The sequence below is a fragment of the Rhipicephalus microplus genome, chromosome 6 (assembly GCF_043290135.1).
Source record: "Rhipicephalus microplus isolate Deutch F79 chromosome 6, USDA_Rmic, whole genome shotgun sequence".
In the NCBI taxonomy this organism is placed as follows: Eukaryota; Metazoa; Arthropoda; class Arachnida; order Ixodida; family Ixodidae; genus Rhipicephalus; species Rhipicephalus microplus.
In genome coordinates this window covers 78,112,848-78,140,590 of record NC_134705.1, presented here as the reverse complement: position 1 = coordinate 78,140,590, position 27,743 = coordinate 78,112,848, and the positions used below count along the sequence as shown (strand labels likewise).

The window sequence follows — 27,743 nt, the reverse complement described above, 5'->3', positions numbered from 1 at the left end:
CGAATGATTGCACTAAGAAAATGGCTCCCAGGGCCATATCAAGGTCCCGGCACCTAGCATACACCTGCGAATCATCACCAGTTACTTATAGCTTCTATAAGTACAATCTTAGCTTGATGTAAGTGGTGAAGTTTGAAGTTTAAAAATTTCTTCACAGTTCTGGCAATGCGTGAGACATGTGTTGTCATGGCACCAGAGCAAAAGGCTTTTTCATACACGCTTGACTAGGCTCGTGACACAAAGTGGGCAACAGACAGCAGCAGACAAGTTCAAGAAAAAAAAAAGAAAGCAAACACTCACAGGCCTATTTACATATTTGGGATTTTACGTAACTGACAGAATTACAACTTTACTAGTTTAGTGCTACATAAAAAGATCAATAGACAAAATAAGTACTGTTGGATCCACAGAGAGGGAAGCCAAGGCTTTACGGAACACCTTTATTTACGGTAATACATGCTTGCAGCACAAAGCAACGATTCCCCCAGCAACAGAACAAGAGCCGGGGTATATACACCCACAGGCCGCTCGCGCATGTGCAATAACACGGTGACATCACTAACAGTCTATAATCTGGCGGTTCCCTTCACGCGCCGTAATACAGATAACAACACAGGTACAAAAATAAAATAATAAAGCAATACATATATATATTCACAGTCTCTAACTCCCTGGATATGGATAGCCCCACCATGGTGGTCTAGTGGCTAAGGTACTCGGCTGCTGACCCGCAGGTCACGGGATCGAATCCCGGCTGCGGAGACTGCATTTCCGATGGAGGCGGAAATGTTGTAGGCCCGCGCCATCAGATTTGGGCGCACGTTGAAGAACCCCAGCTGGTCAAAATTTCTGGAGTCTTCACTACGGCATCTCCCACATTCATATGGTGGTTTCGGGACGTTAAACCCCACATATCAATCTATCCATATGAATATGAATATATTTAAGAACACAACAAATGATTAAATGGAAAGAATATTGGTGAAAATATATAGCTTTCGATCAAAGCAAAAAGTTTTAACATTTTTCTGAATGTTGACATAGAAAATGTTCTCTAATATTGAATAGTGGATGTTCATCATCTCATCATCGACGATATTGAAATTTTGCCGTTGTAATAATTTGTTTCTGTAGTTGTTTCGCGTATTAGATTTAGCGAGGTTCGTAGGTTATAACGTGTAGCTGGTTGTGGCGATGACATACGTCCCAAATCAGTTCTCGCGGTTACTCTTGAATTCTAAAAATGCTTATTTTTTTGGATAATTATTTTGCATACATATTCCTGATGCGCAAAATACAACTGCTGAAAGTGCTCAGAAGCGACTTTTCACATAGATGATAGATCACGTTATTACATATTTTCTGCAGTGTTATCAAGGTATAGGTGATTGTGTTAAAAGTCACGCCCCGAAGAAGCAGGCAAGATTGGGGTCTATAGAGTGAACAATAGAAAAGTACAACTGACGCTAAAGCTTTGATGGTAACACCGCACAATATTTATTCAGATTGCTAGTTATCTGTGCAATACCTCGTTTATTGAAGCTAACGTAAGGCTTCCGTCGCAAATTATCATGAAAAACCACTCCCACAAACATGTACTTGAAAACTCTTTCAATTGGTTGTGACTTAAATAATGTATACAAACTCAACTGGCTCAATAAGTGAAGCAGAAACCATAGTATTCGCCTTGCTAACATTTAAGTAGAGTTCATTAGCAAATAATCACGCCGATAGTGATTATAGCCTGTTAATTATTAAATAATTATTGCTAGATATATTATTACACGAGGGGAAACCATTCGTGTGGTCGGTATATGATACAACATCTGATGTTCAGGGTACTGTTGCGATATCATTACTGGTAAAAAAAAGTGTAGGACATAAAATGGTGCTTTGTGGGGATCCATACATAATATTTTAAACGTCTGATCATGAACATCGTCCATACTTAATTGTTTAATCCTGTTTTCTCTTTTGCAGCATCTCGACCAAACGGATGGCCCATTTGCCGCCGGCCGCCATACAGTGGTCCGTGTAAAGCTGCCTTCACTCGCTTCTACTACGACGCTGCGACCAACACTTGCCGCCAGTTTACATATGGTGGATGCAAGAGCAATGGCAATAACTTCGTGTCTGGCACAGCCTGTATGAAGGCCTGCGCATCTTCAATACCTGTGAGCCCCAGACCAGGTAAAGCATAAGTAAAGGAGTTCCCTTTACAATAAATGTTTCAACCAGCAAAAAGGATGAAGTTGAATGCGCATTGAGAAGAACATCATGACTGTGGCTTTACAATCTTGGTCGTTACAAATGCCCCAAGAACTGCCGGACTAAGCACTGCCGAGTTATTGCTTTAGAATGTGGCGCACTTGAGGCGCTCAGCTTCTTCTCCATCCATCTCTTGAGGTGTGATTACGCTCACCGTAAATCACGCACTACATACCGTTACAAGGTGGATAAACACTCAAATTTGGCTTGGTAGGACGAATAAGGCTTGAAGAGATACAAGTATCAGATATAATGATCACGTATTATCAACACTTTGCATAAAAATGTTGAAAATGCGTTTAATACGCCTGGAATGACTCTAGGCGGGTGCATGAGAAAGCGCCACCACCCCCGCTGAGACAGCAAATGCCCCTGCTTCTTGAACGTCGCCTCCGCGGCCAGGTGCGCAAGTCGCTGTAGTAACTGCACGCGACGTATATCTCAATAGCCGTAACAAATAGGTACAAGATAATGCGCGGAAAATGTAGCGCAATTTCACACACTGAGAGCGCTAATCTTCCTAACGCTCCTATTGGGGAAGTCTCAGATGTTTATTTTTTAAACAATGACTTCAGCGATGTTTTAGTAAAAGGAGTGGTGGGAACTCCACAAACAGAAATCGTTGCGTGAAGTTTTACGCTCCTTCTTAGAATCCACCTTGGGGAGCTCCGGTATTGGTTTTTTATTTTGGTTTACAATCTTATGCCCCTTTTTTTATTGTCCTTAGACAAACAATCACTTGCCTGAGACCGGATAACGTGTCTCTTTAAAGAAATAAAACAATGGCCCTGTCATAAGCAACTTGCGTGCACTGTAATCGAAAATTGGAATTCACAACGTTGTTCAGCGGTGTGGAGAAGACACTGCCACTTTTCTGTGCTAATTGCGTGCATCGCTTATGCTGCATTTCAGTTTTAGATTACTTCATTTTTCGCAATAACACATAATTTTCATAAAGCACTTACGATCAGTGTCAAGTGTTTCTCAGCGCCAGTACTAAGCAAGAGCTGTTAATTACAGTTTCATATAAAGATTCTCCCGATTTGATGAGGACTTGAGGATTGAGTTGCAACACATTTAATTAGCTATGTACTAACGTTGCCGCTCAAACAAAGAATAGGTACAAGGGTTCCTTGTCAGAGCTCTACACACTAATAATTAACGGGTCCTAAGCCAGGTCTCTTGATTCGTGAAGAAACACATTCTATGAACAGCAACCACTGTAATAAACACCTCTAAACTTGTAGTAGTACACGGTAGGCATAGTGGACATACAGAGTATAAAGGCTCTTTATCAACCACCCTGACTTCATACCGAAACCCATATTTATTCCCTGCAAAGTCGTCATAGGCTTCTATGTTTTTTAGTTTAGCATATTTCATCTTATGCTCGACGGGTGATACAAATCAAGAGGGGTGTTTCAGATCACATGCGGTGGCGGCTACTTTATCGCTGTATAAACAGCGTTTTTGCGTAAAAAGGCTAAACGAAGCAAACTTTTTCTTTTCAGTTTTTGCATGAATGACAAGCTTTGAAAATAAAACCACTGCCGTATGCTGAAGTCCGGCCATGCGTGCGTTCTTGCCTATATTCTGCACCACTGCCTTAAAGGCCTCCCAGGGTTTCTGCATAGTTTGTTACGATTAGTCCTGAACGTCATACTTGGCTCAAAATACTGTAATCTTATGTTGAACGCGGAGTACAACTCCGCGCAGATATCGTGCTGATAGGCTGCCGAAATTTCTGCGAAACGAGCACTATAATGGTGTCACATTGAACGGCCTACTGATGCGTAGCATCGAAGTTTCAAACACGGCCTACACACACACACACACACACACACACACACACACACACACACACACACACACACACACACACACACACACACACACACACACACACACACACACACACACACACACACACACACACACACACACACACACACACACACACACACACACACACACACACACACACACACACACACACACACACACACACACACACACACACACACACACAGACGCACACACTGCATTTAGTCGATGTTCAACAGTGTTGTTGCGTTGTTGCCCGTTTATTCTCGTCCATAGATAGTTTTGTCAAACCGTGGACGCGGACTTCAGTAAGAAATCTTATACGACTGTTACTGTGCATGTTCATTCATGGTGTGAACTTTGTAAAAGCTTGCGTGACTCTGTGTTCTATGACAGTGTCCTATGGTGGTCATTTGTAATTGCTAAGGTAAGTTTCAGCAATTATTAGTTCGAGAACACCTAAAGCCATTGCTGCCCAGTGTTGATAAATGCTCCACAGTCCTTTCAGCGAAACCGTTGGTGCCTAGGCACATCAAAAAATCTTCAAGCTTCAACAGCACCCAAGCCTTAGGGCGTTGACTTTTTTCAAATATACGCCAGTGTCCCGTTTTGTTGGAAGATACTGTTCAGTGTTCTTAATACCTGCCACTGCATTGAAATGCGATCGTAATCACAAAAAACCGTGATCTTGCTGCGCCTGCCTTCTCCTCTCACATACTCTTTATGTTTCATTTATGATGGATACAGGTGCATCCACCTACTGCACGGCCAGATTTATTTTTCGTTGAGTTGGTTGATACTCAGAAGATGTTTTAAATGCGAATGCCTTTTTTTAGTCGGGCTATGTCAGGTGTCCTGCGGCGTCCACGCCTCGCCAGGTGTTATCTCTTCGTTCTCACTCTCTCTCCTATAGCAGCCGCTGCGGGCGCGCGCGCTTATCTTTACCGCTAACAGCCGGAGCAGGTGGTGCGGCCGGATTAGCGGAGAGCGAGTTGTGACGAGAACCGCGCTTTGGCGTGTGAGAGCATCAGCATCGCGGGAGCTCCGCGGAGCTCCCAATAGTGTGGAGGCAGTGTAGAAGAGCGTAGGTGATGTGCTTCGCCACTCATTTCGCCGTTTGCTCTCTCTCCTCCCTGCGCCTCAATCACCCGTCCGCTCACTGATACGTATCTATAAATGGAGTGAAGCACGCACCTTACTGTCAACCGTTCTCTAGCTGATGAATGTGGAAATAAACGGTTACGGTACAAATCCTCGTCTCGTCATTAATTTATGCCTTTAAAACTACTACGTCAGTATTTTTAGCGCAAGAAATGCATTCGCATTTCCTCACAATTTCCTTCGGGAAGGTGAGGGCAATATTTAAAACTATTTTAAACAAGTCAGTATGAAGTTTCGGGCATCACGTTCTGCTTTCAAATAGGGTCTCCAGCTGTGCGAGTCATTTTGCAAACTCACTCCGTTTCTTACTCTTTGTCTCAATGTCGCATTGCCTTAACGTCTTCTAACAATGACAATTGTTATAGCGTGAGAGCAGAACGACGGCGAAGGGACAAGAGAGGTCGAGCGCTTGTCCTTTCGTCATAGTTTTGCTCTCGCGCGATAACAATCGTCGTGTCATGCCAACTAGCCCAAACCGCCACGCTTCTAAGTTAACGTCTCTTAGTTTGCACCTTCACTTCTGATAAAACATGCATTCCGCTTCTGCCCTGCATGCTGAAGGGTACTGCACTTTTTAAATTGACCCAATGATTGCAGCGGTATCCGCGTGTAACATCAGAACCTTGATAAAACACTTTTACTTCAAAACACGCACTGCACTCAATATCTAGTGGAGATTAATATGTTACACATTTAACCACCAGACTGGTAACTCGTTCAACACTCTAAGCGACAGCCACACATAGTAGATTATCCCAGGCCAGTTGCTGGTAGACTCAGAAAGCTGAGAGAATGAATTCTCACAAGTTCTTTATCCACGTAATATCTGCACGTGCCCGAGACACGGGGTTGCGTAGAATTGTGTCGGCTGAGAAAACTAGTACAAAGAAAGCAAGTGAAAATACTTCAATTCATTTCACGATGCTAAGCAATCAAACTACGCTGAGGGTGCAACAACGTTCTGTGAAACAATCATCAGTCGCGAGTAATGCTACCGCTGGTGACACATTACCAAGAAACAAAACACTTGAGCTAAACACTCTAAAAACAACTGAAAACCTACAAAAACATGTTTAGGCTTTGCTACAATTTTGCAAAAAACTAGAGTTGCGTGGAAGCTGCAATTACGCGAAAGTCGTTGTTAGATTAATTTAGATCGTTTGAGATCTAAATTTTGAAATAATTTAGAACACACTCCATATTTTATGACCAAAAACTTCCAACCCTCTATTGATCGCTCCCTGAACAGGGTGCGCACCGAAGCAAGCTTTCAGCTATTCCAACTAAACAAAAACAACTTTTCAGGCTACCGCGTTATCCACAGTGACACACCAGCAAAACCTGTCAGAAAACTTTTACCGTTCCTAGTTTCAAGGTGCCTAATAGACACACTAGGAACAGGGTACAAAGCTACAAAAATGGCCAGTGGTGACCTCCTCATTGCAGTTCGAGACAAAGAACAATATGATAAATTATCCCGTTTGAAGACTTTTGGTGATGTTTCCATCATTATTTCAGCACATCGTTTGATGAACACAGTCCGAGGAGTCGTATCGGAGGATGACCTAGTTGACTTGACAGACGCTGAACTTCTTGAAGGCTGGAAAGATGAGAATGTAATTAATGTAAAGAGAATAAAGATGAAGCGAAATGGCAAAGAGACTCCAACAAAACATATAATCATTACCTTTGGCTCCAGCATCCTTCCCAAAACACTCACAACCGGGTGCACAAAGCTTCGTGTTCGACCATACCTACTTAACCCGCGACGATGCTTTCAATTCAGATATATGTCCACGGCTCGCAAAGCTGTCGTGGCCGACAAACTTGTGCACAATGCGGAGTTTCGGGTCACACCTCTGTTACCTTCACAGAACCGGCACACTGCGTCAACTGTGATGAAATTCATGCCTCATACTCACGGTCATATCTATTCTGGAAGAAAGAGAAAGAGATCAGCACGTTGAAAGTGAAGGGAAACACTTCATTCAAAGGAGCAAGAAGAAGGGTCTCGCTATTCTATGGCCCAAAATCATATGCTGATGCGGCGCCTCCGGGGGTAGCGTCGCACCAGCCATCGCCACTGCTTCAGCTTGCGCAGAGCGAGCCGTCGGCTGTGGCGCCTGCCCTCAAGGCAGCAGTAGTTCAGTCTACTCCGCCTACATACGAACAGAGATCAGGGACCCCTGGGTCTTCGTGTCTCAAGGCCTCCCTTCATGAGGCGAGGCCTAAACTTCGAACAACCAGCTCGCACGTGTGGGCATCCAGTGCCTCCGAAGAGGCAATGGATACGTCGGTACCCTTGGTGCCGAGGAAGCGGCGTGGATCCTTGGAGCGCCCCAGGAAAAAAAAAACAGATAATGGGATCTGGTGACGGCCCGGTTACATAAATTGAAACTTTCCGCCTGCACAGCCACTCGCTCTTCGTACTCACAGCGCTACTTTACTTTCACCACGAACACTCAAAATATACAATGGAACGTCAGGGCCCTTCTAAGTAATCTTGATGATGACCAAGAACTGTTATACAAACACTCAAAAAAAGTGCTGTGTGTACAAGAAACACACTTAAAACCAAGACACACCAACTTTCTACGGGACTACATTATTTTTCGAAAGGACCATGATGATGCCGTGACACCATCCGGAGGTGTAGCCATTATAGTCAATCAAGGGATCGCAGGTACACACAACTCCAAACGTTCCTCGAGGCACTCGCTGTTCGATCTGTTCTTTTTAATAGACTGATCACAATTTGCACTATTTACATTCCCCCAAGCTATCAGCTGCAAAAACACGATTTACAATATTTAATTGATAAACTTCCAGAACCTTACCTTCTTCTTGGAGACTTGAATGCACATAGCAAGCTATGGGGTGACTCTCGTTGCGACGCAAGAGGTCGACTGATTGAACAGTTCCTCCTCTTGTCAAGCGCGTGTCATCTGAATTGAAAAGAACCAACCTATTATAATCTCGCGAACAAAACCTATTCCTCCATAGATCTAAGCATAGTATCTCCGTCCCTTGTGCCTCTACTCCAGTTAAAAGTCAGCGGTAATCTCTACGGAAGTGACCACTTTCCCGTAGTTTTGAGCACAACTACAGCAACTGAGTGTCCACCACGGGTTCCCAAATGGCTCACAAACAGAGCCGACTGAGAACAGATTTATACCATCGCTCGTTTAGGTTGGAATGATATATGTACTTTGAGCATCGATGCTGCTGTCACCTACTTCACAGCATTTTCGATTGACGCTGCCAAAAATGCATCCCACAAACGAATGAGCACCCTGAAAAACGACGTGTGTCATGGTGAACTCTGAGTGCCGAAACGCGCGCAAACAGCAAAACAAAGCATGGAGGTTGCTTCCGAACTCACCGACAGCCAAAAATCTTGACGGCTTTAGGAAAATAAAGTCTCAACGCAGGAGAACGCGTCGGCAGGCCAGAAGAGAAAGCTAGCAAAAGTTTTTATGAGAAATCAATTCATATACACAAGAGGCTAAAGTCTGGAGCGTGCTTGGTAGGATAAGAAGAAGACAAGTTCACTCACTCCCTCTTGTTAACACACAGGGTGACACCTTGGAAGATCAGGCGAACTTCTTTTGTACGCACTACGAGCAGGTGTCTAGCTCGTTACACTATACTGAAGATTTTCAAAAATATAAAACAAGAATAGAAAGCGGAAACTAGAACACAAGTGCAGAAAATACGAGGAATACAACCAACATCCCAACTTAGCTGGGCTTCAAACATCATGTAACTCCTGCAGTAATTCTGCACCAGGCTACGACCAAGTCATGTATGAAATGCTGAAAGACCTGCCACTCAGAACGCGAAAAACATTACTTTCCCTATACAATGCTACCTGGCTTTCTGGCACCATCCCTACTTCCTGGAAAGAGGCTATTGTTATTCTCATTTTGAAACAGGGCAAGGGCTCCTCGTCAGTTTCGAGTTATTGGCCTATTGCACTTACAAGCTGCTTATGCAAACTTCTCGAAAAAATGAGAAACTGCTGACTTGTTCATTTCCTTGAAACAAACAATTTGCTCGACCTATCAGTGTGAGTTTCGAGAAGGTAGATCCACCACTGACCACCTTGTTTGTATTGAGGCACAGATCAGAGACGCTTTCGTCCACAAACAATATTTGCTCTCTGTGTTCCTCGATATCGAAAACACCTACAATACAGCATGGCGCTTTGTAATATTCAGAGACATGTCCCATCTTGGCGTGCGTGGCAGAATGTGCAGTATAATCGAAAGTTACTAGTCAAATCGGACATTCCGCGTTCGAGTGGGCAGTTTTCTCTCTTAAACATTCGTCCAAGAAACAGGCGAGCCGCAAGGTGGTGTATTTAGTTGCACACTTTTTATTATCAAAATGAGTTCCTTGCGCTTGTCCATTCCTCACAATATGTTTTATTGTATATATGTCGACGACGTTCAACTTGGTTTCAAGTCTCGTATTCTGGTCATACGTGAGCAGCAGGTTCAGCTTGGTTTGAACAAAGTCTCCTATTGGGCAGAAGAAAACGGGTTACGACTGAACGCACAAAAAAGCACTTGTGTCTTGTTCTACAGAAAGAGAGGCATTCATTCCGAACCCCATGTTCAACTGCATGGGCAATGTCTTTCTGTTAATACCAAACACAAATTTTTAGGCCTAATCTTAGACACCAAGCTAACCTTCATACCACACATCAAATATTAAAAAAACAAGTGCATAAAAGCTATGAACGTTCTAAAAGTGTTGTCACGCACTACGTGAAAACGTGACAAGAAGTGTTTAATGAGTTTGTATAAAAGCCTCATACGTACCCGCCTAGACTATGGGGCAATAGCATATCAGTATGCGACACCTACTGCTCTTAAAATGCTTGACCCTGTTCATCATCTAGGCATCCATCTCTCCACGGGTGCTTTTGCACTTGCCCCGTGGAAAGCCTGTACGTGGAATCGAACAAATGGTCGCTGCACCTGCAGAGATGTTTTATGTCTTTTAAATATTATCTTAATGTAAGTGCAGACAAGAATCACCCATCACATTCTACAATCAAGCACGTGTCAAGCATTGCTTTGTTGGAGAAACTGGCTTCTATGAGACAGCCCTACTCTACTCACTCCGTGTGAGCGGCCTAGCGAAGGAAACCGGTGTGCCACTCGAACACCGCTTGATGGCTCCCGCAGTACGCCTGCCACCGTGGCAGTGGCAGGCGATAGATTGGGACGTGTCTTTCTTGGAGGTTACGAAGCATGCACCGATTGCACATATCCAGACACACTTTCTTGAATTACAACATAAATACAGATGTCCTGAGTTTTTTTATGGATGCTTCAAAGTCTAACATATCAGTCTCGTATGCAGCTGTCGGCCCATCTTTTTCGGAAGCCGGCGTTCTGCACTCTGATACAAGAATTTTCACCGGCGAAGCCTATGCAATACTTGCGGCTGTTAAATACACTAAACAAATAAAACTACAGAAGGGAATAATATACACGGACTTCCTAAGCGTAGTAAAAGCTCTGAAAACACCTAAAAAGCACTGAAACCCTGTCCTTGTCTCGCTTTATTCACTCCTATGCATAGTGTACTCATCCAAGCAGCATGTTGTAGTCTGCTGGGTGCCAGGACACCGCGAAATACAAGGAAACGTTCTGGTGAACCAGCTAGCTGGATCCGCCAACGAAACCGCTATCAACACTTCGATACCAATTCCTGCACTCGACTTGAAACCTTTTCTAAAACGGAAACTCAGGGGGTTATTGCCAGAGCACATGGGACACACCCACAGGTAATAAATTGCATGTCATCAAGCCGCACCTTGGTCATTCGCCACCAGTACCAAAATCACACCACACAGAAATAATTCTTACAGGGTTATTATTATTATTATTATTATTATTATTATTATTATTATTATTATTATTGCTACTATTTGATTTGCTTACACATATACAGAAGGACACAAAAGAAAGAGGGAGAGAGCAAGCTGGCAACTGCCACCTGGAGGGGCACAATGCCTGCTCATTCTTTCGAGAGGAGGGAAGAAACAGAGGGAACAAATATGAGCGGGGAGAAAGAGGAAAAAAAGATGAGCAAGAGAGAAAAAAATGACGAAGACTTCGACAAGTAGTAGTAAAATAAATAAAAGCAATAAAAAAAAAGAAAAAAAGAAAAAAAGAGACTGTTCGTAAACGGGTGGCCAGGTCCTGTTTGTTTCATAAATGTAAGAAGAGCTTGGTGGGCCTGGTTGGGTCGGGAAGCACCACCACTCGGAACGAGGCTAGTCACCTAGAATCGCGCACTTGAGTCCTAAAAATTTCTATTCCTTAATCAGCAAAGACCACTGCGTAGCAAATGTGTGACAGTGCACTACGAGATGCTCAAGTGTTTCGCAGGAGCCAAAATCTGCGCACAACAGGCTGTCTACACGCCCTTTGCGGTGTAATCGTTCGTGCCCCAGCGCAGAGACCACACTTAGTTTTTACAACAGCGCTCGGGAACTACGAGGCAAGCCACGGTCACGAACACGGGGAGGTAACAATCCATTCGCCACACGATGGTCTGGGTGCGGCTTTAGGAGGTGTCGGCGTATAAGCAGACGAGCATAGTCTGTCGTACATAAAATTCCCAGACAGTCACAGTCGTCATGGTTGTTTGACAAAACAAGGCGATCCGCTTCTTCATTGCCCGTGATACCCAGGTTCGAAGGTACCCGCCATGCAGCTAGGCATACCCCACGTGACGGAGTATTGTTAATGGATTCCATGATGCTGCTCAGAATAGAGCTCTCGGTCTCCTTGCTGGTGAGTCTGCTAAGGGCACTACGAGAGTCAGTGAGGATGACAACTTTCGATGCTGGTAACCGTTCTTGTACGTACTTAAGGGCGACATTATTCGCTGCTAGCTCCGCCGTCACCGACGATGAGGGGTGCGGTATTTTGAACAACCGCCTGATATCAGTTGAAGGGCAGAAGAAAGCTGCAGATGCGCTCAGGCCATCGGCGCGTACAGAAGCATCCGTAAATACTTTTGCATAGTCTTCAAAGTTGTCAAATAAGTGTGAATGGTCTAATTGGTATAGTTCCGAAACAGGTTGGTCACACGTTTTGCGTATTCCTGGAATTGACAGACGGGTAAGGAAAGTACATGGCCTGTGCTCTGTCGATGTTGGCAAGTGAATAGTTTCACCGGAATGGCCAGTAATATCATTGAACACAGCCGCCATTTTATCCCTCCGAGAAAATGAGCGCTGTAAAAGCCTGTTAAGGAGTGTCTTGCCATGTAGGGCTCGGTTCAGACGCTCAATATGATGTAGCGCCTTCTGGTCAGCTTGCAGCTTTAGCGGCAACTTGCGTGCTTCAGTCAGTAGTTAGATGGATTGTGCTTCACTAGGTAAGCCAAACAGTACTTGAAGGGCAACACAATGATGCCATTCTAGCTAATACATTAAAGCAGGCGGCACATTTATTACTGGCAAAGCACACATCACGCAAGAGAGTACAGCTGATTGGTAAACCTGTAGTGCCGTCTTCTGATCAATGCAATCACCCCTAGCAGTCAAGACGGTTACATACTCGAACAGGGACAGCGCTTTTCGCCTCACAGTTTTAACAGCAGGGCGCTAAGAAAGGCGATCATCGATGTTAAACCAGATAGCGATGTTGGTGTACCCACTGTATCGGTGTGTCTCCGAGGTAAAGCCTGCTAAGGCTTCGACAAGCGCGTTGCCTTGGATGATACGCAATGGCAGCTGACTTCTCAGGTGGAACTTGCAGGCCAACTTCCCCGAAGTATTCTTAAGTTGCATTCAGAGCTCGCTGCAATATACTACGAACACGTGGACCATGGTGTGACGGACCACTGACCTAGAGTGCGATGTCATCAGCATAAATCGCTATGCCTATAGCAAAGTCACATTCTTTCGGTAATCGGCCCGGAAGTCGAGCAAGTACGCTGTTAAAGAGAAGCGGTGACAAAACGCTGCCTTGCGGGACGCCACATTTAACAGCGCGACGTTGACTCCCTACTTCTCCAAAGCGCACTTTCATTCTGCGCTCCAATAAAAAATCATGGAGAAAGTGCAACAGACGGCCTGAAATTCCTCCAATAATCAGTGCACAAATAATCGCCTTATGTGGCACCAAGTCAAACGCTTGCTCTATGTCAAAAAATTGAACATACGCTGAATGTCTGTTTGCTCGAGCAGATTCAAGCGATGATACAAGATCTGCTATGCTGTCGAAGGCTGAACGGTGGCGACGAAATTCGCTCATGACATCAGGGAAGAAAGTGAGCTCCTGTTGTCTGGCGTCCAGACGAAACAGCACCATACGTTCCATCAGCTTCATAACATTAGAAGTTATTGATATTGGCAAGTATGACTTCAAAAGTTGTGCAGGGCGACCAGGCTTCAAAGTTGGCTTCACCACAGACAATTCCATTCAGCAGGAATCAGACTTGTTTGCCACACTTTGTTGTATTCGTCCAGGATACTTTGATGAAAGACCTCATCAATGTTTCGCAAGGCTTGGTACGTAACACCATCTTCACCTGGGGCGGTGCGACGGTAACAGAGGCTAAGTGCATGACACAGCTCGGCCAGGGTAAATTCTGCCTCATCCATCTCACATGGAGGTCCATATAAAATTGTTACAGATTGATGACTGGCATTGTATTTTGACATAGGACAGGTGAAATTAATAGCAAAATCATCTGCAAGAATTTTCGGAAAGAGTCCACTTGTTATGCACAATGCTATAGTTGGGTTGTTGAAGACCTAAGGTGTTCGGAGAGCCTTTAATATGCGCCATACACTCCCAAAACCACTCGCCATAAGTATCGAGCTACACAATGCGGCCCAGCGTCTTCGACGAAGTTGTATTGTGTGCAACCTAATGGCTGCATCTTAGTGGTTATAAAGTGTTCAATCAGAGCGTCTTTTGGAACGCTGTGCCCTCCTGTAAGCACGTCGTCGACAAGCACGTAGTCTCAAGAGCTTTCGGTGAGGTTTTGGCTTGTATATGCTTCGCAGCCGTCGTACTGTAGCTTGCTGCAGACATTCACTCAATAGTTGGAACATGTTTTCGTGTGATGGTGCCCCCGCGATCAGCTGACAGATCTTGTCCCAATTTGTCACTGTGTAGGCAGCACTCTGGCTGCTAGGAGAATTTTCTAGAACCAGCCAAATGGGCAGATGATCTGAACCCCATGGGTTAGCCTCGCTTGACCAAGCAAAACGCACATTTTACAAGATTAAGAACAGGACATACACACACAACACATTCATTTCTTTTATCTGGGGGCGATCCCCCTTTGGGCGACAGATGTGGAGAAGCACTAATCATACTTCACATTCTAGTCCAGTGTAAAGAATTAGACACGCTGAGAAGACAACACTTTCCCTTACCCTACCGGCAACAGATACCACTTTATACTGCAATGTTCGTCGGTAGAGAACCACGTTTTACAGACATATCATTGTTAACTTTTTGAAGAGAAGTTCGTACTTTTCATATCAAATACCCAGGTATTCTGTTGCAGGACTTATTCAGAGAGGTCTCCGCTGCAGTGGATATACAAAACAAATCACTTGCCTCACGGCCCTTGGACGCAAGGGTTAGAACGATGGAGCCACTTGTGCTAATTCCATACATGTCCACCATCGTTTTTATTATCACAAGCTTTGGTCATGCATTACCACCACACACTTTTCACAGCCTAGTCATGATTTTATTAGTTCTATGCTTTTACCCGCCTTAGCGCGACGAATGTTATGGCCCCTATACAGCCGCTTATCACAATCATGATCCATATCTCTAGTAAGATGAACTGGCGCTCTTTGGCCATGAAATGGCTCTTGCGCCACGACACATCGAACATCTTCATTGTATACAACATAGATCATCCTACTCTAATTCACCCAGGAAAAAAAAATCTAGTTGATGCCTCCGCCATACGAATCCGTATAATACACGAAAGTGAAATGTGTCTTCACAGAAGCAGTTCAATGTTTATTACATATTGATATATAATTTGTGTTCGTGTTTACAGGCTACAGCACCCTTAGATGTTGATGCATCAATGTAGACATCTTGAGGCACATATCCGTCCCGACAACCACCAACTCGCGAGTGGTATACACTCTCCGGAAACACTGCACACACCAAAGCACTGCGCGAATCACACTTGAACCACAAGCAATCACAAACCGCAAGAGTGAAATCGAACGGGTTTTCATCTAATCACTTGCCAACTGACGGTCTGCTGAAGCGAACTAACGTAATTTGGGGGTCAGCGACCGTCCTGTGGATATGTGCTTGATATGCAGGGTAGTGTTGGCCAGCAGCATCCTGCTTATTGGTTGCTTCGGTGGAGATAAATCAGTTCGGTCCTGCATTGGTGTGTGTATGGCAGCCAGTTGGGTCGCGATGCACTCAACTTTTCAAGCGCGAGAGACAGAGTTCTAAGTTTGAGCTCTGAATCCACTTAAGCCTCCCGCTACCACCTGGCATGTTCATCACTTTACTGAACTCAACATTCGGCCTTCGATGCCGTTGTATATCAACAGCGCATAATACAACAGCTCTCGTAGCTTATACTATCACGCTCGTATCCGTAAATGTCAGAGATCGTTGCATGTGGAAGCGGCACTGCATTGCACACGCAAACAGAACTCCAGAGACGAAGCACATAGCTGACAATGTTACTAGAATAAACTCAGCTTCAAAGCTCCGCCAGAGAGGCAGGCCGTGTGGCGGTCGCGAGAACTAGTGGCGCTGTAGTCACATTTTTCTCCCGTGGCCGGCTCATGGCTGTGATCAGCGGCGCCAATGTTCCTGTGGCTACCACGAAAGGTTCACTGTGTCCACTCGTCGCTTCTTCGACTGTTTTTGGCAATGCGTAGTTTCTTGTACGAAAACGCGTTTTTCATGTATGAAGTTCAGCGAGGAGGAGCACATTCATCTACAGCTGGGTACGCCGATTTGTTTTGATTAGAAACTCATGGGTGCCGCAGAAATGGAGGATAGCCATGATCATTCCTATAATGAAAAATCCAGGAGTAGGATATAAAGCCAATAATCTAAGGCCAATCTCTCTAACATCTAACAATGTGAAACTAGTAGATAGGATCCTAAATGGCCGAGTAAGTATCTGGATGGTACCCAACGTAGTATTATGCAGAACCAAATTATTTTTCCCAGTTATTTTTTGTATTTGGTGTGCCCATGGTGATTTAGAAAGCCAAATACAGCTTGCTCGAAAAAGAAGGCAATACGCTGCTTTAGTAACCTTTGCCATAGCCAAGGCATATGACAGCCCCGCCGCGGTGGTCTAGTGGCTAAGGTACTCGGCTGCTGACCCGCAGGTCGCGGGTTCAAATCCCGGCTGCGGCGGCTGCATTTCCGATGGAGGCGGAAATGTCGTGGCCCGTGTGCTCAGATTTGGGTGCACGTTAAAGAACCCCAGGTGGTCAAAATTTCCGGAGCCCTCCACTACGGCGTCTCTCATAATCATATGGTGGTTTTGGGACGTTAAACCCCACATATCAATCAATCAAGGCATATGACAGTGTGGATCACTTCATTTTGTTGAATGCGCTAAAGAGATGGAACTTGCCACAATATTTCATAGAATAAGTGGCGGAATTCTTAAAATCATGATAATGCTACTGCGTCAAAGATGAATGATCTTCATCTAAATTTAAACAAACGCACAGAGTTGTCCAAGAAGCACTATTTTTTCCAGTGGTATTTATTGCTTTAATGAGCACAATCCCAACAGAACAATAAGTTACTGTCTACGTTTATACTAATAACATCGGCGACCACCGTGACGACTGCGCTTTACGCAACTTGTTTGTTAGTGATTTTTCGCAACATCATTATACAGTTGCAGGAACCAAGTTGAAAGCTCCTGTAGAAAGCTTCAAAAGTTCGTATTTAATGCCGCCGGTCGATTTCGCCCGTCAATGAAGGCTATTAGATGGACAATCATAATGAAATTTCCGGTATAGCCTTAGCCGAAAGTTTATATTGTCATGCACAGAAACATTACCGTTCCATTTCATGATTATTATAAATTTGGCAGCATTTGGCGCATATGGTGGAGGTGCTACCACTGAGTATTATATAGATTGTGTGACAATTAATTGCACAATCGTTACAAAACTTGGAGGACGCTTGTGCTTCACCTCTGAGAGTAGAAAGTGATAGCGTAGCCGGGCTCTGTGTGAATCACGTTTTCAATTGTTGGCTTAGCGCCGGTCTCCGTGAATGCTTCAACTATGCCGTGAGAAAACGAACGGCTGCGTGTGCGACACTGGATGATTCAAATTATCGTAGAATGTCTACTGCAAGAACAATTGTTAGGTACCTACTATGCCACAAATGTTCATTTTGTGAGTAAGAGGAGGGCCCCACACTAGTGCGTAAGGCAACACGGGAGCATATGTTGGAGCGCCCTGCAATAGGTGGGCCTTTCAAGCACCCAATCGTAGCGCATTTCACATGTTTTGTCGCCTGACGCAATTCCGCACTTCTACCACGTAATACTGCGCGCGCTAAGGAGATCTATTCTACCAAATGAAGGAAAGAAGTTTGAACAGAATACCTTTTTCAACCCAAAATACTAATGAGAACTCCTACATGGTTTTCACAATTTTGGTTTTTTTCTCATCAGTTTTTCACTATTGGCGTTTGTCTGAGGTCGAGCACCTGATGGACACGCAGACAGCTTTGGTTCTATTGTCAGTGGTAATAATGTCTTTTACTATTTATTCTGTTAGAAGCTTTCTCGATTTTGTGGTCACGGATAAGATAGTTTTTTCGCGAAGAACCGGAGATGCTGTCACCGACATGAGAATTTCCGCAAAACAAGCTCTTTAATGCTATCGCATTCAAATACTATACTGCGCATAAATACAAGTATAGGTGAAAAGACAGACGTTTACCCCAGAACGTAATTTGAGACCATGATCAAGCCAGACACTGAAAGGTTGTTGTAACCTCAAACAACGATAACTCAGTAGAGTGAGCGGACGAAAAACAAGTAGAGACCATCCTACTATAATTCGTATTTCAAATCCACCATATTGATGCGAATCATTTATATGCCCTAATTTGTTCTTGAATGGGGTATAACCTTGTTAATGTTCACCGTGACAGGCCTCCAACAAATCCAACGCAATGCAAAGGGTGGGAGTAAGCATTGCATGGCAAGGACAGAAAGTTCATTGCCAAACACAAAGTATATGACGCTCAATTTGAGAATTACGAGATCGTAATGCACCACCGTCATGTTTTGTTGGACAAAAAATTTAATGTCATGCGGAAAGTTGGACCTCGCGCCCAGTAGCCTCCCGTACTTGTTCCCAGCAATGCCACCTGATATATCGAAAAATGTTCATAACTAAAGGGCCAATCCTCCCCACAATGCAGTGTGCCCCTCGAATGCCTAGTATCTCCAGACTGAATGAGTGGCCAGAGATAGAACAGCAATACCAAAGGCAGCTGATGAACAACGCTGTTGCTAATCGGAGTGGCATCACATTGACATGCTATCAGTTGTATCAACTGTCGCGCTCCCTTCAAAGCAGCGATTTTTTGCTTTCATATATAATTTACTTATGAACCAACACAATTGTATATAAGTGGTCATGTTTTACCATTGTCCAGTGTTTGTTACTTTTCCTTCATATCACAGCAATACACATTTTTCTTAATCGCAGTGTTCCCACATATGAACCTTAGAGCAGGTATTGAAGGTGTTTCACATGTTGGTGTCACTTCTTTCCAGTGCAGCGTAGTGCACCATGTACTGACACAGTGTGAGTGTACTACATCTGTGGGAGCGTTCACAGAAAAATTGAATAGGTGACAGCATACGAAGGAAGCCTAGCATCTCACAGTAATACCCCTAGGGCAGCCGCACCCAAACCACACTAAATTGCACTCACTCCGAGAGGTGTTTGCAAGAAGGCTGCTTACATAAGTCACCACGAGCTCTTCTTTCTACATTAAAAGCAATTGAAAAAAACTGTCCAGAGGTATTTGAAAAAACCCACATACTTGGTGACCTCACTTGAATTGTGCTTAAAAAGTTGGAGTGGTTGCCACTGAATCTTCTGAGTTATTTCGCTCATGATCAGAACATGATAGTTAGAGTCATGACGTTTTACACTTTGTTGGTAATGACCTCTTTTCTGCAAGAAATTCAGTCATGCGCTTTCTAAAAAGGTGGAAAATGCTATAGAAAGTAGGTGATGTTGCTGTAACATTTTGCACTCTGCTCTCAAATAATAGGTGTAGCAAAGACTTCTGTGGTGAACAGTGCATATGTAAAGCATGGGCACATGTGTTTTTTTTTCGAGAACTTCTCCGCAACTAGTTGAGAACATGAGTACTGTTTGTCTAGAGCTTTTTTATTACAATAAGTAAACCTAATTTAAGCTTTTACAGATATTTTGAGTTGCTTTTGTCTAGGTGAGACGGCTGCGGTTGAAACAGTAGGGGTTGTCATAGCACTATACTGCTGAAAAAGCTAATTCACCAAGAACCTCCCATACTAGGAGGTTAAGCAGAATGCAGATAGCTCAATTATAGGCAGTACATTGATTCTAAATCTACTTGGAATGTGCAACACATGCGGGCCACTCTATACAGCAGACCTTGTGCGTATCAACATGAGCAGTCCACAAATGGCACTCAAGAATATCGACTGTTAGATTGATGAGTGTCCAGATTTGATAATGGTAAAAGTAGAAAGTCATCGTTAGGCACAACGCGGTGGACTGGCGTGGTACGCCACCGTATACGGTGCGTGGAAAGTAGCACAAAGTATGACTGCAGCGCGGCGAGTTCTGGCGACTGCCGTTTGGCCCACCATTTTGCGCTGGCGAATATAGGGAGCTTTGAAACAAAGTTTATTCGAGCAACGTTGCATAACTCATACCAATACAACGAGAAAGACGAAACACGTAACTGTGCGTCGTCACCAAGTCAAGTCGAAAGCGCGTGGCATTTGCAGACTGTGTTTGTGGCCTACAAGATCAGCCCCAGAAAACTTGTCGAAAGTGATTGCGGAGGCCAAGCTACACCTTCTTACAAGTAGGGCCAACGACACCTAGGCGGCGTTAGTAAGCTGCTCTTATTTTAGCTCTCATGCTATAGCATCTGTTAGAATGCTGGCAATCAGGCGCCGAAGGGCTTAGACTACCATAGCGTTCTCTGTTTGTATTAGTGTTGAAATGCTTCTACTTCACCTTTATTTAGACGGTTGCACCAGCCCAACAAATACCCAGGGTGCAGAGTGAAGGAGTTTGAGGTCAATAAGGTGCGTCCACAGCGAGCGCTGCATATACGGCAATAGCTCAGTTGGTTAAGCGCGCTGCGTGTTCTCACAATCAAAGAGGCCGAGAGTTCAAATCCCAGGTTTCGAAAAACTAGGAATTCATTTCTCTAAATAATTCATTTCTTTGCTATTCGTGTATACTTAAACACCGTCATACCCGTCACGGAAGTACGTCAGTGAAGTTCTGGCGGGGTCTGGCATAAAACTCTTTTGTATTAAAAAAGAATTTTTAGCGCGGAAACTAAGGAACTTGACCTGTGGTATAACAGGCCAACAGTGCACCACACTTCCGAATTCCGGGCAGTGATATTCCTAAAAGACAGCCGCCGTAATCATTCGTACGTGCCAGAATGATGACTATCCCGACGGCGTGAGTAATTACTGAACTTCTACATTGACGGCTACCTTCCAATTCAATCTTTTCATGCAGGCTTTCCCTATAATACGTTAACGTCTTCGTGGCACTTTCCAACTACCTTCATAGGGAAGCTCTTAAGGATATTTTCTTCCTTAAAGAAGTATTCATAAAACCCTTCACGAAAGAACAATAGTTTCTTTTGATTCTTGACGTCAAGTTTTCATCAAACCTCAGCCGGAACCAACACGTCGTTGACATCTGCAAAAAAGCCTCTAGTGTAGTTGTTGTGCTAGCTTGTTCCAGACATATCTTACCCGCAAAGATGAAACTGCAAATATACCATGCTCTTTTTCTTTCGCACACAAATTACTGCAGTTTGGTGTGGGCAACCACTACAAAAACTAACATAATAAAACTTCAGACCACACAGAAAAAAGTTATTAGACATGTCGCTAATTTAGATTACTTGTCATCAACACAACTTGTGTGTCGGGACAACGGTATTATTAAAGTGAAATATATGTTTATCTTTCGCATTCTGCGATCCTGCTATTTCTCTTCCATTTCGTTTACACAATTCATTAAAAATACCGCATGCCTAACTGCAAAAAATGTTTTGTTAGGAACAAGAAGTAGTGATGTTTGGATTGTTCCGAGGTTTCGCAATAATTACAAATCTCAAACATTGCAATACAATTTACCAATGATTCTGAATAAATACAGTCACGTAAACAGTTGCTCATTAAAAGAACTACGATCCTTTTTTGTAAATATAGGCTAACTTTTTCACGTTGTAAAATGTGCTGTCTGTACGATAGTACAATTTCATTTTTCTTTCAGTGTGTGCATTCATGCTGTACCGTATAGGTTATATGATATAATTCTGTCTGTATAATTTTGTTTGTCTGACATGTGATGTACATTGCATGATGCAGCATATACACAAGGAGCAAATTTGTATCTATCTTCCATGATATTTTCATCATTTATTTATTTTTATTATTTTATTTTTTGGCAATAATGGTGTTATAGTTGCTGGATTCTTCTTTTTTTTTGCTCGCGTCCATGTAATCTTCTGTGCTATGCTGGTATCAGGACGTTTCGTAGGAATGTATATATATGTTTTTATTACACCGTATTTGGTATTGTAATGATAGCTTATGATCTTTTATTGTTATACACATCTTTGTCATTGTCCCACCTGCCTTGTATAGGGTTCAATGGCCTCGTCAAGCTGTTCATAAACAGCTTTTAGCCAGTGAACCTCTCCAGAACCTGTTTCTTTCTGGGAAAATAAAATGATTTGATTTGATTTTGATTGAGGTATAAAGCTGCACTGCGTAGTCTTAATTTCACGTAAATATAGGCTAAAAATTTCTCAGACTAGCGTTGTCTTTTCTTCATTGCAATGCTTGCTAACTTCAGTGCTCTCATAAAATTCTACCGCATTTACACCTTCCGTAAAGTAAGTATTCATTACTCAAGTATTCACACCAAGATTCAGAAGAATTACAGAAGAGCAACCAAACCAGCAATAAATGTAAAGTATTTTGCGTACTGCAAGAAGTTTTTCTATCTATCTATCTATCTATCTATCTATCTATCTATCTATCTATCTATCTATCTATCTATCTATCTATCTATCTATCTATCTATCTATCTATCTATCTATCTATCTATCTATCTATCTATCTATCTATCTATCTATCTATCTATCTATCTATCTATCTATCTATCTATCTATCTATCTATCTATCTATCTATCTATCTATCTATCTATCTATCTATCTATCTATCTATCTATCTATCTATCTATCTATCTATCTATCTATCTATCTATCTATCTATCTATCTATCTATCTATCTATCTAATCTATCTATCTATCTATCTATCTATCTATCTATCTATCTATCTATCTATCTATCTATCTATCTATCTATCTATCTATCTATCTATCTATCTATCTATCTATCTATCTATCTATCTATCTAGCCGTCTACGTCTCTGTGCTCACGTGATTACCTATTAACTTGGTGTAAACTAAAATTAGTATAAGAAGGTAAGATACGAATACGCCTCACTAGTCATGACACGAATAATGTCACCATGCCGTCGCATACGTCGCCGAACACTTCCAGCCAGGCAGACCTGCGGGCAACTATGTGCCACTCGAACGCGCTTATGTGCCACAGGTGACTGAGGCTCTATATCTACACAGGAACGGCGAAAACACTCATGTTTAATTTGAACGTGTGAGCGCTAATAAAAAGCCGCCATCAACTACATTGATGCGACGAATGTAAAACAACAACAACAACAGCATCAAAAACAGCAGCAGCAACAGCAACAACAACAACAACAACAACAACAACAACAACAACAACAACAACAACAACAACAACAACAGCAACAACAACAACAACGACAAACGCCATGTCTGCGCGGAAGGCGCAGCACAGCCACAGCGATAGCTGGAACAGCTGCCTTTCAGAGCATTTTCAAAACACTCATTGGGTAACTATTGCAAGCACACTTGCTTGATACCGACTAGGGCATTATTAATAAACTTTTCCGTAGAAGGCCAGACTTCGATATGCTATTTTTCGTCTTTCTTCTCAGAAGCGTGATATCCGTTAAACACTTGCAAGGAATGTCGTGCTAGCTGTTCATGAAGTGGCTGACGACGATGAGGAATTATCGCTGATCTGGGTATACGCCCCTGTTAATAGGGAAACAAGAACAAGCTTGTGTAATGAGTTGGAGCATCGGACGGCCCACTTGATACGCTATTCGCCTTGTATGACGACTGGTTGCACTTTCACCGTTTTAAAACGCTTCATAAGTCATAATAACGCGATTACTTTCCTGACATAAAGCTTGCCTAAGGCAATTTCGCCAATAAGTCACACGCACCGGCGTAGCTCAGTGGTAGAATACTGGGCTGTCACCCAGTGAACCCGGGTTCTAGCCCCGATGTGTCTTTAGTGCTAGGTGGGCCAACAAGACACAAGCACCATGCAGCGTAGCTCTGTGGTAGAATACTGGGCGGAAGCCTTAGGTCCCAAGGGCCATAATGTCTACGTTAAAGTAGCTGGCTAGTTTACAGGACGAACGAATGCACGTGTAGATGAACGTGTTGACGTAGCAAGGATGCAGGAGCGGGGGGAAGCAAGGATGGATGAACGGGCAGATAGGCGGCAGGACAGATGGATGGACACGAGGACGGATAAGCGGGTGGAGAGTCTCGCAATCGGAACTGCTTTTAAGCGTAATGATCGTCAAATGTCACTTCTGCTTGCAGTGCCGGCTTTCCATCTTTTTAAACAGTACCTACATACTGCTATCATACAGCTGCCACGTCGAGTTAACAATTGCAGAGAAGCACTATTCAATGAAGCACATTCAGCAGTGTCCAGAGCCACCATCTTTACTGGCAGGTGCGCTACATCTAAGCGTATCGCTTCTAGTATTTCCAATACCCACGTTGCTGATGGAATGTTAACGCAACAGTAAACATGCAGCTGCTTAGCATATGTCTGTGCGTATGGCATTCGTAGATTTATTTCGTAACGTTTCGCTGAATAAAAAGTTGAAACACAGTCGCCTTCCCTACGCATGTTTCACACAACGTCCATTCGCAACGTACCTGGGTTCTGTTATTATTTACTGAGCTTAGAGCACCTTATACAAACTACTTTGCTTAAAACGCAAATTAGGTTAGTTTTATAAACGAAAAACGGTGCACCTGATAAAAATATTGACAAACATCACTCACTCGACGTTCGATGATATTCAGAAGGCTCCCACGTGACTAACAGTTTTTCTTTATTCTCCAAATATGCTTGCCCAACTACTTGCATTACGATATATCAGCGCTACTTTTTTTTCGAATAAAATTAAGATGACTGACAAAACAGCGGCGACGCTTGGCGTTGTGACCCCTTGAGAGTATCGTCACCACGAGGGATTCAATTTTGTAGCAAACATACGAACTATTTAGACGATGGCGTTCCAGGCACTGCGATCAGACTCAACTCCGTCTTTAAGGTATAAGGCAAAAAACACTTGTTTATTTAACTGCGTTCGGAAGCGCTCTGCTGTCACTTGAGCGTCCCCACGTCCCTCGCTCGCGCTCTTCTTTCTCGTTTCCTTGTCCCAGCCCAGAACGTGAAAAATAATCAACAGAACAATAGACAGGTTTTTTATTTTGTCCTCGCCATGCTGTTCCATGTCCAGACGAAATAGATAACACCACTTCCCGAATGATATCTCGCACACGCTTGCTAAGTCACGCGAGAGCTGAAAATAAATGCGGGACAAGCATAGGTGAAATGTGCCGGCCAACTCATCGCACGAAGGGCGCTTGCGATAACACCGCCCACAGAGCAAGGCCTGCCTTATATGGACAGCCGAGCAGAGAACAAATGCCTTACCCGCCTTTCGTAAACCAAAGGAGGCTGAACCGGTTCCAAGAGAAGCGGGGACATCGCGACACTTGAACATCGACAGCCATCTTCGATGTTAAGCCTTTTAGACGCTATGTACACAAATGTATGCACCACTCCTTTTTGCTATTTGCATCAAGCAGAGGCCAAGGAAGAACTAGATATATCGTACCTTGGAGAAGCTAAACCTTCTGCCTATTATTCTTTTTCTGAATTGGAGCTTCATTTTCTAGCGTAGATTCATTGATAACTTCTCTGAAAAGCCTACCACGTTCTAGAAATCTTGCGACGTTCTGGTTCCTGCAAGGGGTGCAAAAAAAAAAAGATTTTTCTCTTGGCTCAAACTGTACATATTCAAGTTTGAGTATGCACTATATTTCTAGCCCGTGATTTTGTTTGATTTATGTCAAAAGTAAGCATGAATGGATTCTTCATGGTTAAGAAATATTTAAATACAACCTAATGAGAATGAGTTTCTATACCACTAATAAACACAAGAAATATCTCATTTTTTCTGTTGCAATAGGATATGAAGTGCCTTGAAGTAACGTTGCAGCGATTTCACCCGTTTACAGGAGGTTCTTCATTGGTGACATCTGAAAGAGTTAAGCGTATGGTCATGAGATGGGCGCAAAGTAAATGTAACTGGTACCGAAGCGTCTATGTAGCAGCTCATATACGTACAGAAAATCGCGGTCAAGTAGTTTTGCATGGGGCTTAGCTTCATCAGTTTGAGAGAACACACTTCTGGCGGAACAAAAGCTAAGCGATTGTGACGCAATATTTTGAAAAAAAAAAGAGACGTCAGTTTGTTGGAACTAGCTGAAATATGATCTCAAGTTAATCTTTGTTAGCCCAGTTAGCTAAGGTCTCAGGCTAAGGCGAGCCGGCCTGTCCTCAGTGAGAGTGCTTCAAGTAAAAGGCAGCTAAACTAAAACGTCCACTCAGGACTACAGTGATGTTTAAGTGCAATGCCATTCAATTGTTTTCTGTTTTACAAAAGAACTTAATTCTGAAACATTCATTTGGCCTTCGTGGCACCTTCCGGATATTCAGCCGCGTCCCTCTCATATTGGCATCGTTGTTTATTGGCTTCGCACGCGTAGTTTTGTTAGTGGTGCCATTGCTTGTGTTCTTCAATTTTAAGAAGAAGAAATAATGCGTAGTCAAACCAAAACTATGGCTTAACAGGTTTGTATATAGGTCGAAATAACTCAATTAAACAGCACAAAATAGGAACCAAACGTGAAAATGATCACAAAAAATGTGCTGAATCTACATGGTTTTTGTTATGCCTTATGCTGCAATAATTTACCGTTTCGTGTAATGTATACAGGTACATAAAATGTTGCGCGACGGAAAACTTTGCGGTATGCTCACTTATGACCCGAATTATAGTAGGCACGGCATGTAAGGGTAAGGAACCATACCGTGCTATTATTGATTCATAGAAGTATACAGCGGGCGCACTACATGGAACTTTGTTTTTATTTGCTTACCTAGAAGGCAAGGGTCAGCAGGTTTGCTGTCAAGAGCAGAAGTTTATGGGGAGAGCAACGCGCCGCGGTGCGCCAGAAAAATACATTGCTCGCCGCCTGACGTTCACTATGACGTTCACTATACCATGACGTTCACTATGCTGTTGAGGTAATTATCAGTCATGGATTCTGAGATTAGATCCAAGAGCGGTGCGTCGTCTAAACAAGCCGTTGGTAATGGCTGAAGCTGCGTACGCTAGGTAGCCTCGACACCACACCGCGGCACATTAGGTGGGGCAGCAATGCAATTTTCCGCCCCTTCGCCACGCGCTGAAAATCCCGCAAACTTTTGCTGTTGACTGTATGCGCATGGTGAAATTACATGGGTGGCGAAACTCCTAACGAAAATTGTCTGAAATCGAGTGCCACGTGAATCAACGCCCGCCGGCAATTGAAGTGCGACTAGGTGAGGAAGGGACAAGCTACCAAAACTAAAAAGTGAATATGATTTTTTCGTGAGATAGTGGTAATGTTATATATGTCAAAGTTAACTGTAAGATCACTTTACGGTGTTTCTCGCACATGTCTAAATGGTTGATTGCCTCATTTTTCGTCGAGTGTCATAAATGGGAGGGCGGGTAAGGGGGTGCGTATCTAAGCAATCTCCTATCAGAGTTTGTGTTTAGTTCAGCGCGCTTTGGTTCGGCGCATTGCCAGGTCAATGAGCCATCGCTCACTTTTCCTTGGTGGTTTCGTGTATACCTTCAGTAGTTTGCTTATTTTCTACGTGCTGTTTACAGGTGTCAACTTCAGGGCTGAGCAAGCTCACAGAATGTGTCAATAGCATC

At 43.4% G+C, this 27,743-nt stretch overlaps 1 protein-coding gene across 5 annotated transcripts in view; it reads left to right on the top strand.

The window, feature by feature from the left end:
- LOC119167581 (actinia tenebrosa protease inhibitors) overlaps positions 1–27,743 on the top strand; it is a 139,442-nt gene that overhangs the window by 57,868 nt on the left and 53,831 nt on the right. For all 5 annotated transcript variants that reach the window (XM_075866092.1, XM_075866093.1, XM_075866091.1 and 2 more), the window contains one exon: positions 1,981–2,190. In XM_075866092.1, coding sequence (XP_075722207.1) covers positions 1,981–2,190 — 210 coding nt within the window. The remainder of the gene's footprint in view (positions 1–1,980; positions 2,191–27,743) is intronic.